This window comes from Eublepharis macularius, chromosome 2 (assembly GCF_028583425.1).
Source record: "Eublepharis macularius isolate TG4126 chromosome 2, MPM_Emac_v1.0, whole genome shotgun sequence".
Taxonomy (NCBI): Eukaryota; Metazoa; Chordata; class Lepidosauria; order Squamata; family Eublepharidae; genus Eublepharis; species Eublepharis macularius.
In genome coordinates, this window is record NC_072791.1 from 199,380,654 (window position 1) to 199,395,720 (window position 15,067).

General features: G+C 41.6%; 1 protein-coding gene across 1 annotated transcript in view; it reads left to right on the forward strand.

Annotated features, from left to right (window-relative positions):
• METAP1D (methionyl aminopeptidase type 1D, mitochondrial) overlaps positions 1–15,067 on the forward strand; it is a 91,710-nt gene that overhangs the window by 51,906 nt on the left and 24,737 nt on the right. The window contains exons 4-5 of the mRNA XM_054972545.1: positions 10,625–10,773; positions 11,541–11,583. Coding sequence (XP_054828520.1) covers positions 10,625–10,773; positions 11,541–11,583 — 192 coding nt within the window. The remainder of the gene's footprint in view (positions 1–10,624; positions 10,774–11,540; positions 11,584–15,067) is intronic.

The following is a 15,067-nucleotide window of genomic DNA, read 5'->3' on the forward strand; positions in this document are numbered from 1 at the left end:
ACACTCAAGAAGTGACATAATACTTTAGCATTAAGGCTGCGTCCTTCTGCTTGTATTCATTTGTTTGCTTGGATCCAAGGACCAGGTCGGGAGCTTTCTTGACCCTCATGCACCTGGAGCTTACTTGTCCTGTTTCCTATTGCAACACCACTTTGGAAAGTCAGGGGACCCACCAGATCTGTATATGCTGCGATCCGGGGAACTGCACCTGAGACAGGAGGGAAATGGATGGAAATTGACGACCCGATTCGCAGGACACTTTGGGACCAAACCAAAAAGTATTCCTGAAATAATGATGTGGTCTACATTTGTATGTCAAATCTATACTTCACTGTATTTTCTGTTTTTGATTTTTACTCTTTAAATTTCCATTTAATAATCTCCTTCAGTTACCCAGTTCAGTTTAACACTGCATAACGCCACCTCCTCAGCTTTTCTTTTTCTTTTCACCAGTCAAGATAATTATTCCTGATAGTCGAACTAGCTCGGGCAGCCTTCCTTCTGACATTTGCACCCAAGTCTGACTTTTGTCTTCACAGAAGAATGGTTCTGCCCATCTCAGCAACACTTGCTGTGCAATGCTAAGCAGGGTTATACCCTTCTCATCTCATCAACTTCAATGGACTCTGAAGGGTGTAACTCTGCTTAGGATTGCGCTGTTGGGCATGGAAGGTACCTGATTATTTGTAAGTGAGGACACTCTTATAAGGTTGAGGGTGGATGCTGCAGCAAGGTTGTGAAATTAATCAAGGATCAAAATCCCACCTAAGCGAATCCTCGAAACTCGAATCCACATTTTAATGAATGTGAATGAATGAGGGTTTTAGTTCTGTCAAAAGCAAGGCAGGGACGAGCATTGCTCACATTTCAGAGATGAAAATAGCAAGTTTGAGTGACTAATTAAACTTTTGAAAGAAAAAAAGGAATTCATGAGTTGAGCTTTATGCCCAGAGGTTATTGGCCTGGACAGATGAAGAAATGACTTTACGGTCAAGGATAAAAGAAAATGATGAGGAAAGAGGAGAGGGAAGAAAGCAAGAAACAGAGTCTTAGAACGTTTGAAGTTAAGAGCGTGGATAGGCTTTAAAATTCAGTTAGAGAGATTCATGGAGGATAATCCATCAAGCTACTAGCCATGGTGACTAAAGAGAATCTCAATATGCATGACACCAAAGAAGATTGCGCTAGGGAATTTGAATACTTCTAATAAATGCTGGAAATGTAAGAAGCATGAGGGCTCCCTCTATCATATGTGGTGGTCGTGTGAGGTAGCCAGGCAGTACTGGGGTGAAATAATAAGAGAAATGAGTGAAATTTTACAATTTCAAATTAATAAGAACCCAGAACTCCTGCTACTGAACTTGGGAATGGAGGGAATTCCAGCCCAACACAGGACGTTGATATTTTATATGACAGCAGCAGCTAGACTTTTGTATGCGCAAAAATGGAAAGTACAAGAAGTGCCAACTATTGAAGATTGGACTTACAAATTGCTGTATATGGCTGAAATGGACAAGATGACAAGAAAATTGAGAGATCTGGACTCAGGGCAGTTCAACACAGACTGGGAGAAGCTGAAACAATACCTGGAGAAGAAATGGGAGGTGGGAGGAAAACTGTGGCAGTTTGAGAACTACTGAAGTATTGAAGTAGAGGGGGGAGACTTTACCGGGGGGAGAAGAGATAAATGTGAATTAATAAGCAGTCAGATTAATAGATTGACATATATATAGATATATATAGGTTAACAAACAGAACATAGAGAAAATAATTAATTATAAGGACTAAATATAAGGAGCGATTAACTAACAATATTTTCTTTTTTTTCTGACAAGTTTTGTACCAAACTGAATGTCTGAAGATATAGATGGGTCAAATTGATTGACTACGTGAGGAGAGATATATAGAACTATTATAAAAAGATAGAATGAGTAATATATATAGAGAATAAGTCAAATTGTTTGATATAAACGAATGTATGATCTATATGGTTTATGATATATAGAAATACCTGAAATTGAAAAATTGGGATAAATTGTTTATCTAAGATGGAAACAAAGGCTTACAGTTTGGGCATATAATGTTAAAAATAGTTAAGGATGTACTGCTTAGAATAATGGAGAATATATATTTGTTTTAGATAGAGGAAGCTAATAAAAGTAAGGGAAAGGGGACAAAGGGTTGGAAAGCTGTTGGAAGTCAACAAAAAGGGGGGGGAAAGGGAGGGGGTTAGAGATGAAAAAATTGGGGAAAATTGAATGTAAATGTGGAAATAATGGATTCTAACCCAATAAAAATTTTTCAAAAAAAAAAGAGAATCTCAATATGCATATATGGTAAACCTCTAGGAGGTGGCCCAAGGGAAGGCCTTGGCCCCTATGCTCTGTTGTTGGCCCTCCAAGGCAACTGATTGGCCACTGTGTGAAACAGGATGCTAGACTAGATGGTCCACTCATCTAATCCATCAGTTCTCTTCTTTTGTTCTGAAGCTACTAATTAAATCAGCCATGAATAAGTAGAAAGCAGAAAGAGTAGGAAGAGGACGCAGAGTACTAGAGATACAACACAGATGGTTGGATCCTACAATTTTGCTCTGCGGAGCCTTCCTCCAGTGGAACAACTTTTCTGGTGGAAGGTTCTTTGCGCTGATGGAAGCCTGCTGAGTGCAGTAGCATGATCCAATCCAATGTCAGATGGTTGGCCAAACATGACAACGAAGGCCAAAGGTACAAAGAGTGGAGCCAAGTGAAAAGCAAAGGGCCTGCGACCATCCTCTCGGGACCCCCACGAAGAGATGAGAAGAGGATGTACTATTGTTAGTTATTAATAAAAGATGGCTAGAATTGTGTAGGAGGCAAATCTCCTTAATCCTAATTATGAGGAGCTGTAAAAAGAATTATGTGAATATAGTATCAAAGGCTGAGAAAGACTGAGAACCAAAAAGACATCATCAGGTCTGTAATTTGACAAGGTCAATATCAATGGAACAGTAAAGATGTATGCTAAATTGTAATGAATAAAGAAGTGGGAACAATGAGATCTTAGTTACACATATCCTGGTCAAGAACTTTAGGAACCAAAGGATCAATAGTTGTGGAAGGATCATTTCTTCAAGAGATTGCTCCTTTGTCCTTTAAAACTGTGTTTTTCAGTCTTAGAAGATAAAAAGTTTTTAAAAATGGGATAGATATGATAAGACAAAATGTAAGGGTCAAAGGAGTGAATAATTAGCTCTAGAATAGAATGAAATTTTACTGAAACCAAACATAGGGTAGGAGGAAGATTATCTAGAAGACTAAGGAAAGTACTACAAGAAGTAAACTACAAAGACCCAACTTCATCACCAAAAAAGAAAATCATTCAATAAAAGAATGAGGAGGACATGACAAATGAAAATCAAGAGCAAAAGAGGAAGATAAGAGCCTAAAGTGAAGTTTTTAGCAAATGAAAGTTGACAGACTCTACTTGTAAACCAGATACAAAGGAGAATGTGTCCTGTGAAAATGTCTTCTGGAAACTGAAGTACAGGGATGAAAGTTATGGAGAGAAGTAATTCAAGGCTTACAAGAAGAACAGCGATTATAGAATGGTAGAGGATAGAAAAGCTATCCATAACAGATAACAGTACAGAAAAGAACGAAGGAATTTTTTTTTTAAAAAAAAAAGCAAAAGTTGAATGAGAGGAAGTTCCGGACAAAGATAAAGCAGGAAGACCTAGATAGAAGGTTGGGGAAAGGAAGGAATGAAGTAGAAGTGAAGTGGTAGTTATATTCCGAAAGAGAGAGAGTATATTAGATGAACCAAAAAAAGGAATAAGAAACAATACAGTCCACTGAAGAAAATTGAAGATACCGGCCAAAGAGAAAGATCAAACATTTCAAGAAAAGAAAGCAAACACAGAGCAGAAGAAGTGTTCTGTGAACATTAACTATGAAGATAAAAGCAGCCATGGATAGGGAGCAAAGAGTGAGCAAACCAAGCAATTAGTTTAGAAAGGAGGAGATAGTTCTGCTTCATCAGTGTATGTGTTGCAGTCATCTAATATACCTGTTAAAGTCCTAAAGGAAAAACAGTGGAAAGAAGGGAGAAAAATGAAAGCATTGATGGACAAAAGAAGACCAATAAGCAACCAAATGAAGGCAAAGGGGGATATACATAAATGCGAAAAAGGTAGGAATACAAGAAAGGTGTAAAAGTTGGATGAGAATTAAGGGTGCTATCTGGTAAGAATCTAAAGAAAGTGGTAAGAGAAAAACATAAGGAGTAGTAGTTAAAGAGGAAAAATGAAAAGGAAGCTGGAGATTATGAGGAAGTGACAAGAGAGCAAAAGGGAACGTGAAGATCTGATAACCTGTGCTACACCAGCCAAACTGCAGTCCTAAGAATATTTTCCTGAGAGCAAGCCTCATTGAATAAAATGGGAATTACTTCTGAGCAGACCTGCTCACAGTTGTGCTGCCAAGGGCCTTCCCCTTCATTTCAGCTTTGTTTCTTCAGACAAGCAGGCTACAGAATTCTTTCGAGTTGCAGTGGAACAAACAGAAGCCCAGTTAACAAGTACTGTGTATGCTTGATTTTTCTTTATATGCGTGTTGAGTAATTCTCATGTTACATTCAATGCGTGGCCAGTTGAACGTGTTGTTTTAAACCTCACGTTTTCCCAAGGACTGGTCCCAAGTTTCATTTGTAAATTGAGCGTGCATTGGCTCTTTCTTACAAACAAATACTTGCAAGTATGTACAAGATGTATACGCATGCATTGGTAACGTGTACAGGGACAAAGAAGCACAGGCTGTAGCCCGCCCCCCAAAAGTCAGTCAGATGTTGTATAGGCACGGCTTTCTTTCATCATGTTCTGATTTGGTGCCCTGTTCTTTTCTTAAGACTCTGGGGAGAGTATGCCTTTTTCTTTATAATAAAATAACAATAACACGATAACAATTTTTGAATATAATGGATCGGCATCCCATGAACAGAAGGAGATACATGATCTCCCCCATCTTTCCCTTCCTCAAGGAGTGCCGTGGACTCCATATAAAGCTGTTGATGGGAGCCGTTACATTGTTCTCTCCTCCATTTTATCCTCTCAACCTACATTACTGGATGGTTGTTGGGAGGATAAAATGGAGGAGAGATGAATGATGTAAGCTGCTTTGAGTCCCCACTGGGGAGAAAGGTGTGTGTGTGGGGGCGGGGGGTAGGGTTCCCAGGTGCCCGCCAGTGGCGAGCAAACTCCTGGGGATTTGCCCTCTCATCCACCAATCACCCAGCGAACAGCGGGAGGGGGCAAACTCCTGGAGCTTGCCTGCCTCTGGCAGGCACCTCAAGAGCATGCACCATGCATGCGCTCCCACCTGGCGTGGCAACATCACTTCCATAAGTGATGTTGTTGTACCAGCTGCGGGAGCGTCCCTGCGCTCCATTTGGGGCTGATTTGGGCCCCAAAACGGCCCAATTGAAAATGTGGAGCATGGGAGCACTTGTGTGGCTGGTGTGACGACGTCACTTCCAGAAGTGATGCTGCCACGCAGCCCACATGGCCACTTTACTTCCGGAAGTGACGTCATCACACTGGTGCTGGAGCATATGTGAGAGGGTTTGAAAGACGGCAGCAGGGCCCGAACCACCCAGCGGGAGGATAGAGGGACCTGACAACTCTAGTTGGGGGGGGGGGGTAATACATGAAGTAAATAAATCAATAAATAAAGTGGGGGCCACTATGCCATGTAGCAAATGAATTAATCAAGGGAAATAGTGCTCCTTCCAGAGTTCACACACACAAGAGTGAAGATAATGGCCAATTTAATTTGATTCCCCTACTTCCTTACAGCTCCTATGTGCCACTTGACATGTTGTTGCAGGGGGGCGGGGGATCCCCAGCCCTAAGCAGTGACTCTATGGAGGGCTCAGCAGGTTGCTGGAGAAGGAGAAGGTGGGGCAGATCTACTCATACAAAACTTTTCTATTTGCTGGAGTTTTAATTGAATCCATAGTCCTGCCACAGATTGGCTTGAAATACAAAAACAGAACTGTGATGCAAAAACTATTTTTAAAGGGAGAAATCAGTGGTATTTCATATTCAAAGCATTTCACATAATTGTCTGTCTAATCCAGGGAACCCCAACTTGGTGCCCATAGGCGCCATGGTGCCTACTGACACCTTTCCTGGTGCCCAAGGGATTTTAGAAATTGGGTGGGGCAAGTGGGTCTCTTGTCCAACAGAGCTTCTGATTGGCTGTGGACTTTACAATCAGGTTTTCGCTGTAACTTTAGGTTTTACTCTGTCCCTCACTCCTCTTTCCTAGTGTATTTTTAAAATTACTCTTCTTGTCCCCTGTAAATGGGTTTCCTCTGTGTGTGTGTGTGTGTGTGTGTGTGTGCGTGTGTGCATGCGTGCGTGCGTGCGCGTCCACCTCCTGTAGTGGCCATTTTGTGGTTGGCTTTGCCTCCCATGGTGGCCATTTTGTGGCTGAGTCTACCACCTTGGGTGAGAATTCCAAAAGTGCCCAGTGTCCACGGGCTTGAAAAGGTTAGAGACCCGACCCCTGTTCTAATCTTTAGAACGACCCTGTAAAGTAGACTAATATTAATTCCATATTATAGTTGGATATACAGGCTGAGATAGAGACTTGATCAAACCTGATATGATTCAGGAGATATGAAGATTTCCTTTTTAAAAAAAGTTAAAATAGGTATATGTTATTTCCAAATTTGATGAAGTGGCAATATTGTACAAGGCTTAAAAAAACACACACCTTACTTCTCCCCTATATATATGAAAAGATGGGAAAATCTCAAAATACTTTTTGGGAGGGATGTGTTTTTTATGTTTTGGGGAGCACTTCAAAAAGAACTGGTATGAATTTTTACTCTTTTGTAATGAACAAAGATAAGGTTTTACTTACTCAAAATGTGCAGTGTGGAGATTTTTAATGTATAGTATTAGGCTATGAAACTTCCTGAGTACACTGTAGGGGTACATACAACATTTTCAGATATATGTTTATTGTTTAAATGTGACTAATTCTGGCCGGAATTAATATGCTGAGGGTTGTTTGTTAATACACTGTTAGAGTGTTCAGTGTTTTCAGTGTTATGAAGTTTAGGTAGGTATCCAGATATGCTGCTAGTCCTACCTGGGACTATGGGCCAATCTACAAGTGACGAATGACACTTGAACGGCAAGTGGATTGAGTGGAGTGCAAGTGAACAGGGAGAAATACACTTGCCGTTCAAGTGTCATTCGTCACTTGTAGCTTCGCCCTGAGTGAGACTCTTTCTGTCCACTTGCTTTTGTTAACTACAGAGTTCGTGTTTTCTCTTTTTAGCTTTTTCTGTACTTTTCATATGGCAAAAACTAAGCTGCATGTGCTAAGGCAGTAGTGGGAGTAGCAATTTGCAACTCTCTCTTGCTAATGTTGCATATATTTATACTGCTCGTAGGGTTGCATTGTTGGTTATGCCAATGGGTTTCAACAGGTTTAGACTGGAGTAACTCTGCATAGGATGGTGCTGTAAGTAATTTTATTCTTTTACATTTCGTAAATATACCAAGTAATACAGTTTTATATGCTACATTGCATAAATGATGCATTTTATGTTGTTACAAGCAGAAAAATAATAACAGTGCATATATTTAATCCTCCTTCCCCCAATTTCTATTTTTGGAGAGGGGGGAGGAATAAGCTGCTTTCCCCCAGGGCTTCAACACTTCTTGCAATGTTACATCTCTACCCTCCCTCTTTCACATGCCATTTCCCTAATTTGAAATGTCCACCCTCCCCTAACACTACTGCGCCAATCAAATTCAGAATCCAACACCTTTTTTTAAGTTAAAAATTTTGGGTATCTGATGGTGGATTTCTTGTATCCCATTTGGCTTGGCCTAGGAGGACTATGTACTGAGTTAAACTGCCTGAGCATCTGGCTCAGGGCCTGGGGTGAGAATATTTTCCCAACTCCAAATGGAAAATGTTTTGTTCACCGGACCATACGGGTTCTACAGTTGTGTATTGGTAGAAAACATACCTGCTGAACTGTCTGTGTCAAACTGCTTTAAAAGCACAGCAACCATCCTTGGGTCATGAGTTAACTGCCCTATACATCAATAAAGACAAAGTCTATCTGTCTTATTTATTTATAGCTAGCTTGTCTGCCCAAAGGCACTGAGGTCATTGCCCACCATCCTCCGCAACGGTGAAATTCTTTACAGAGGGTAGGGAGAACAGTACAATTACTGAAGTGCTTAAATCCATCAGTAAACCCTTTACTTGCCTCTGGTACCCCATGCATTTATTAACGGTATATTTTTATATCTCAGGTTTCGATTGAACATGCTTCAGGAAGCTTACAATACCCCCCCCAATTAGCATTACAATAAAAAGAAAAAGAACTATCGTAGAAAGAATAGCAGCAATTAAATAGAACACTGCCAGATTTTTATTCTTAAAAATAACAGCAACAGAACAGCAAAAATTAAATAAAAACAGCATATTCACGCAGACTGGCTGAAATAACTTTATCTGGGTGCTCAAAAGCTAATTGTTATTTTACAGATATGGGGAAGATGATATATAAATGGGGTGTCTCTACAGAAAGGGCCCCCCCTCTGGCTGCCCCCAACCTAATTTCTAGAGGTACCTGCGCTTAAAAGAAGGGCTCTGAAGCAACTTTTAAAAATGGTCGTGTAAATAGGAAAGCAAAATTGGGCCCGTCTTATTGAGTGCATATGGCCAAGTCAGAGCTTGAAGTCCATCTGCGCTGACCAGCTGTGGCTCCCCTCAAGGACTCACGCATAAAAAAAACAATCTTTCCCAGCACTGATTGCTAAGGAAAAGTGGTATCAAAAGTTTATACCCATTATAGTGCTTTGGGCAAAGAGTCATATTCATAGACTTAAAGCTCATTCAAATCACAACCAGTTTTCACAGGAACACTTAAAGGCAGGTCTTAACAATGAGGGAGGTTTTCCTACCAAATTCCAACTTTCAACCCTCGCCATTTCACAGCGGGTTCTGCTCCAGGAAAAAGAGTTGTAATGATAATATTTAAAGTGTGTATTTCCCCGCTTTGCTCATATTCCAAAATGGCTCAGACCGTTTTTTGCAAAATCTTGCCAAAAATAATCAGCGCTGGTACAAAACAGAATCTTTAAAAAAGTAAGTATCAATGCTTGAAAAATGAAAGTTTCTGGAAATAACAAGTGCCTGAAATTGGGGTGTCACACTGGAAATGTTAATATGGATTGAACTGTATGGTAGTCACTACTGCTTACGTGTTTCTCGATGCAAACCAACGTATTAAAGCAGAATGAATTCGAAATGTTCAAAATAGAAGATTCTTTTGTCTGAAATGCTGAGAAGCCAGTGCTTTTCAAAGAGAAAGAAAACATGAGAGGCAGTTTGGTGTAGTGGTTAAGAGCGTTAAAATCTGGAGAACCGGGTTTGATTCCTCACTCCTCCACTTGAAGCCAGCTGGGTGATCTTGGGTCAGTCACAGCTTCTAGCTCTCTCAACCCCACCCACCTCACAGGGTGTTTTGTTGTGGGGATAACGATAACATACTTTGTAAACTGCTCTGAGAGGGTGTTAAGTCATCCTGAAGGGCGGTATATAAATCAAATGTTGTTATGTTAAAATTTTAGTGTCAGTTGTTGTTATGCATTGCGGTCAATGTATATGGCTTTTTTTTTAGATCAACCTAAGCAATACCAAAGAATCTACTTCACTTGGCAAATGAAAGGGGACCAACGCAAAGATTATGATCGTAGTAAGAAAGAAATTTAGATTGCATCAAAACCTGACATGATGACAGAGCCCACCATCGCATATAGACTTCGTTCCCATTTTGCATAGGACACCCAAGAAGTTCAGAAGCTGCATATGAGAGTTCTCCATTTGCATGCTTTCTCTCCTCCATTGCCCAAATGGCAAGGCCCAAACATAGGAGCATGTGGAGAAATGAGTATGCTTCACTAAGGTCTGGTCTGGTTGCAGTGCCATTGCCTTGATATTTGTGTCAATTCAGAAAAAAATAGGAATGTTTCTTTCACAGCTGTGAGATTGAATATGCACACTGAGGGGTTCCTGTCACAACTTTGGACCAGGTTTGGAGAAGTAACACTTGGGCCCTGCCAAAGGGCCCCAGAATGATGGAGCAGGCGCAGAGTGGTAAGCGGCAGTACTGCAGCCCAAGCTCTGCTCGCGACCTGAGTTCGGTCCTGGCGGAAGCCAGGTGCAAGTAGCCGGCTCAAGGTTGACTCAGCCTTCCATCCTTCCGAGGTCAGTAAAATGAGTACCGGGTTTCCTGGGGGTAAAGTGTAGAGGACTGGGGAAGGCAATGGCAAACCACCCCGTAAAAAGTCTGCCTAGAAAACGTCGTGATGCGAAGTCCCCCATGGGTCAGTAATGACTCGGTGCTTGCACAGGGGACTACCTTTACCTTTTTTTTACCTAAGGAACAACTGTCTTGGTACTAACCCATTTCGCTTTAATTTTGTCAAGTGCCCCATATTTTTAAAGTAACTCTAGGCTTCTTATGGAAGTGTCTTCCTTTTTATCATGTTCAGGGCGCAGGATTCAGTAAGTGCTTAATTTAATTCCAGTTTTAAATTGTAATCTTTTAGGTTGGCATGACTACAGAAGAAATAGATTGCATGGTTCACCATGAAATAATCAAACAAAATGCTTACCCATCACCTCTAGGATATGGAGATTTTCCAAAATCCGTTTGCACCTCTGTGAACAACGTGGTATGTCATGGGATTCCTGACAGGTATTCTTATTTCCCCTCCTCCTTACAATGCAAAATTAAATTATGTTTATATCTTTTACCCTTTTATAAACCTACACAGTGTCAGTATTATATATCTCTGTTTATTTCAATGGGCTTATGTAGAATTCTTACGTGAGCATCAACAAAACACCATGGCAAGTGTACAGCTTCTGTGCTCATTGGATTGCTCTCATTGTCCTTTTGTCGAAAGCTACCCAAAGTGTGATATAACTGGTTGTCATGGTGTAAGAAAATTATGTTGGCCCATAAGGGACAGTGTGTGGTAATGAAAACGATTAAGACTTTATCACATCCTTTCCCGACATGCAGTGGCACCTGTCTAGTGTGCGCCATCCAAGAAAGAAAAAACACTCAACAGAAAAATGATACTAATTTTTCCAAGCACATTGTGAGGGTGTATAAAAATATGCTAATATGTCACAGATTGTTAGTAAATATTACTTCTTCCCCATAGAAAAGATGCCTGTGGTCAGTCTCTAAATTCTGATGGAAATTAAAACCATGTTTATCTTATTTTTTTGTTTGATAGTATGAGTCGCGTCTCTCATTTTTAAATGTATTTGCTTGCGGTTCGCTGGAGCTGGTGAGAGCTTGAAGATTAGAAATGCTTATTTCATTTGCCTCCTCCACATTCGCTCCTTAGTCTTGTTTAGGCGTCTCTGTCATTAGGGATATGTGTTCTTGGATTTCTTTATTGAGAACTGCCTGTCACCATTATGTGTTTTCTTTTTTTATATATATTTAAGCCGCCCCCTCCAGGATGGCGATATTATCAACATTGATGTCACGGTGAGTAATTTATGTGTGTGTATGTGTGTGCGGTGTGAATTTTGTCTGATCAACTTTTAGAATTGGCAGTAGCAACAGGAAGAATAGTAGATTACAAATGTAGCGTGCACAGATGAATGTGCCTCTTTTTTTTTTTACTTCTAAGCCAAGGCGCTTGCAGCTGGTTTCCTCTTTTGTTTTTTCCCCACTCTGTGTTTATTCCGAGATCCAGGCCTGCCTTGAATTTAGGGCTGGAATCAGATGCACTGAGATCAATGTTGGCCTAAGTGAAATGTCAACCCAATCCTGCTATGTGTCATGTTTTTGAGAAGGTGTAATTGTTATTGATCCACTGTGTAGTTAATGCAGAGCACAACGGTACTGGGCAACGGCTGAAGACAGATATGTATGAGATGAGCTAACATGAAGAAAGCCAGCATTTTTCCTTCACTCTGCCAAGATTGATCTTCCTCTTCCTGCTGATTTTGAGTGGGGCCTGTCATTATCTTACTCTGTCATTAGAGGCTACATTGGCCTGTGTGTGTCAGTCTATTTGGACAGCAACTCTTTTGCTCGCAGTGTTCCCTACGTTTATTAAAATCCCCGAAGGTAGTGATGTGTTCCATTTGTGGCACAAGAGCTCTGAACCCCTTTATTCCCAAATGCACAAGTTGCTCCTCGGCTCAGTTAATCTAAAGCATTTGGAATTCCCATGGGCCTCAGTTGGCTGAAACCCTAACATTTCAGCTTAACTGGGTTGTAGAACACTGAACTGACCACTCAGAGTTCACATTTACATGGGCCAAGGCAGTATACACATGGCAAAGATGCGTGTTGCCGCTCTTCACAGGGTATGGTAACCGCGCATAGTGGGAGAATCATCATGAGTAGTGTGCGTTCCCCTTATGCACCATCGGTAGGATTCCAGTTTGCATTCGTCTGAAAAGGACTAATTTAAATAATTGATATAAATACTGAAATACTATTTTTAAAATATAAATCCCAACTGGAAAGTGAACTGTGTAGGAACAAAAGTATAAACTGAGATATTCTCTGTTATTACAAGGGCCATTAATTGTATTTGATCAATATTTTGAAATTTGATTTTTTTTAAAAAAATTGCTATTTAATTCTAGTTATGCATACATATAAAATGAGTTTAAAAATTCAGGACAATTAGAAATGGTATTAACCCTGCAGAAATTCTGATGTTGATAAGCTTTCATCATCATAAAGAATGGCAAAATATTCCTTGTAGTATTGCTGATTTCTACTTTGTTGCACCTTACTTGGTGCTCCATTGTATTTGTTGGGTGACGTCTTGAATGTTACTGTTTTGTTCAATGACTTTGTTCAATGACCACTAGCCAATCACAGCTCGTTATAAAATACTGGTTGTATGGATGTTGTATTGTAATAACTTAAGGAAAATCTTGCTTAACCACTTCAAGATCTCTTGATGCACAAATGATACCTTCTTCTTTTCATGTATTTAATGCTGGCACACGTAGTGGAAACTCAACTGCACCATAGTTTTAATTTCTGAATACCTAAACAAATCATTCTAAGACCTAAACGAATAATTTTCCACGCCTTCCATTTAACTGTGGTCATTTCACAATGATGTAATTAGGCCTAGGTTTAGAGTTATACAAACGTTTCCATGGATGCAAGGACTTCCACCCATGGCACATGATTTTTCTCCCCTCCGGCAGCAGCCCAAAATGCCCCCCTGATCCTGAGCATGATTTCAGAAGGTATTTCAGTCTGCCAGGGCAAGGACACACTCTGTGGCTGGAAGGCATTGCACCTGTGGAAATGTTAGCCTGAATCCAAGCCCCAGTCCTCAAACGTTACTTGTTGGCATGGCTCCGTTGGCTCAAGCATGAGCAAGTGGCATGTTAAATGCAAACACGTAACAATATTGTCCAGTGCTGAGGCCAGACTTAGGGAACACCCCAGGGATACCCACCCCAGAAATAAGGCTTGTAGCCCCCCCCCCCCGGTCCAGCCCTACCACCCTTAACACTCACCCAGCCAGGAGAGGACAGATGTCAGAGACACCAACCAGGGCCAAGGATGCCAAAGAAGCCCCAGGTGCAGAAAGTTCAGGCAAAGCCTCAACAACAAGAGGCAGGCTAGGTGACATCTCCTGGGTCCTAACAACTGCCAGTTACCCAGTCAGAGCTCCAGGGCAGCCTCTTTCCTCAGCCCAGGGGAAGAAAAACAGCCCAGCCAGGGGAAGAAGAGGCAGAGGGCAGAGACAGCCAGGCAGCACCAACTCAAGCAGCAGGCCAAAGGCAGCAAAGGAGGCACCAGGCCACGCTACTGCCCAGAGGCCGGCAGGAGAGGTGCAGCAACACAGCAAACCAACAGACAGGCTAGAAAGGGCGGGGAGTAGCCTCAAAAAGCCAACAGCAGAGCAGCCACAGGTGTGGCTACCTAAGGCAGCAGCTAGGTTGTTAGGGGCGGGGCTAGGAGGTGGAGGCTGGGATTGGTGAAGGGATAAAAGGGGAGTCTCCCCTACAAGCAGGGTGGAGAGTAAGGAGTTAGATGAGAAGTGTGGAGAGATGAGGAAGAGACAGGAGTATCTTGAGAAGACAGGGACAGCAGTTAAAGGGGCAGTGGCTGACCCCGAACCCAGCGGTGTTGCCAACCCAGAAGGGAGAGCATCACAAATACCAAACTGGGTTAACATGTATCTGGAACCACATGGGGTGAGGAGAGATATTTTGAGAGGGAAATGAGAGTCAGAGTAATGTTAAAACTCAGAAGTGCTGCCACCTGCAGCAGCTGTCACCTGAAGCTGTTGTCTTAAGTGGGATATGAAACTAAGTGGAATATCTGAAGCACAGTTCCTGCTCAAAGTTATTGCTCAGAGTTACTGCATAGTTACTGCTCAAAGAGGGAAAATCTGTATCTATAGCACTTTTTATGTTATTCAGTTGCTCAAGACTCTCCAGAAGAATGACTGGCATCCAGCCATAGAAACAATTTGTGAAGTGGGACTCCCCCCTCCTTCTGCAGCAGCCCACTGAACCTCATGAAGTTTTGTTCCTTTGGGGACTGTGGACCCCTAGGAAAAGCATTGAGGGCAAAGTTGGGGTCTGCAGTGGGAGAAGAGAATCGGTAGAAACTGCCACCCACCCACCCCAAATGAAAATGCATGGTTGAATCCATACCATTAACTTTTTTTTCTTTGAACAGTAGAGCTTCTTGCCATGTTACAAGGTGACTTTGAATGTTTCCTCAGTTTTACTAGTGGTTTGCCTGGGGCAGGGAGTGCTGTGGTTCAAGAAACATAGGCCCAAAGCCCCATTGGACAAACACAGCTCTTTGCATCATGGCCTCCGACGATTTGGCCCCTTAGAAATCAAGTGTCCTAGGCATTTCCTGTAACCAGGGGTCATTTCGTAGAAAAAGAGCTGGAGGAACTTATTAGCATAGCTCATTAGCATAACTCATTAACATATGCCACACCTCTTGCCATCACTGGAAGTGTGTC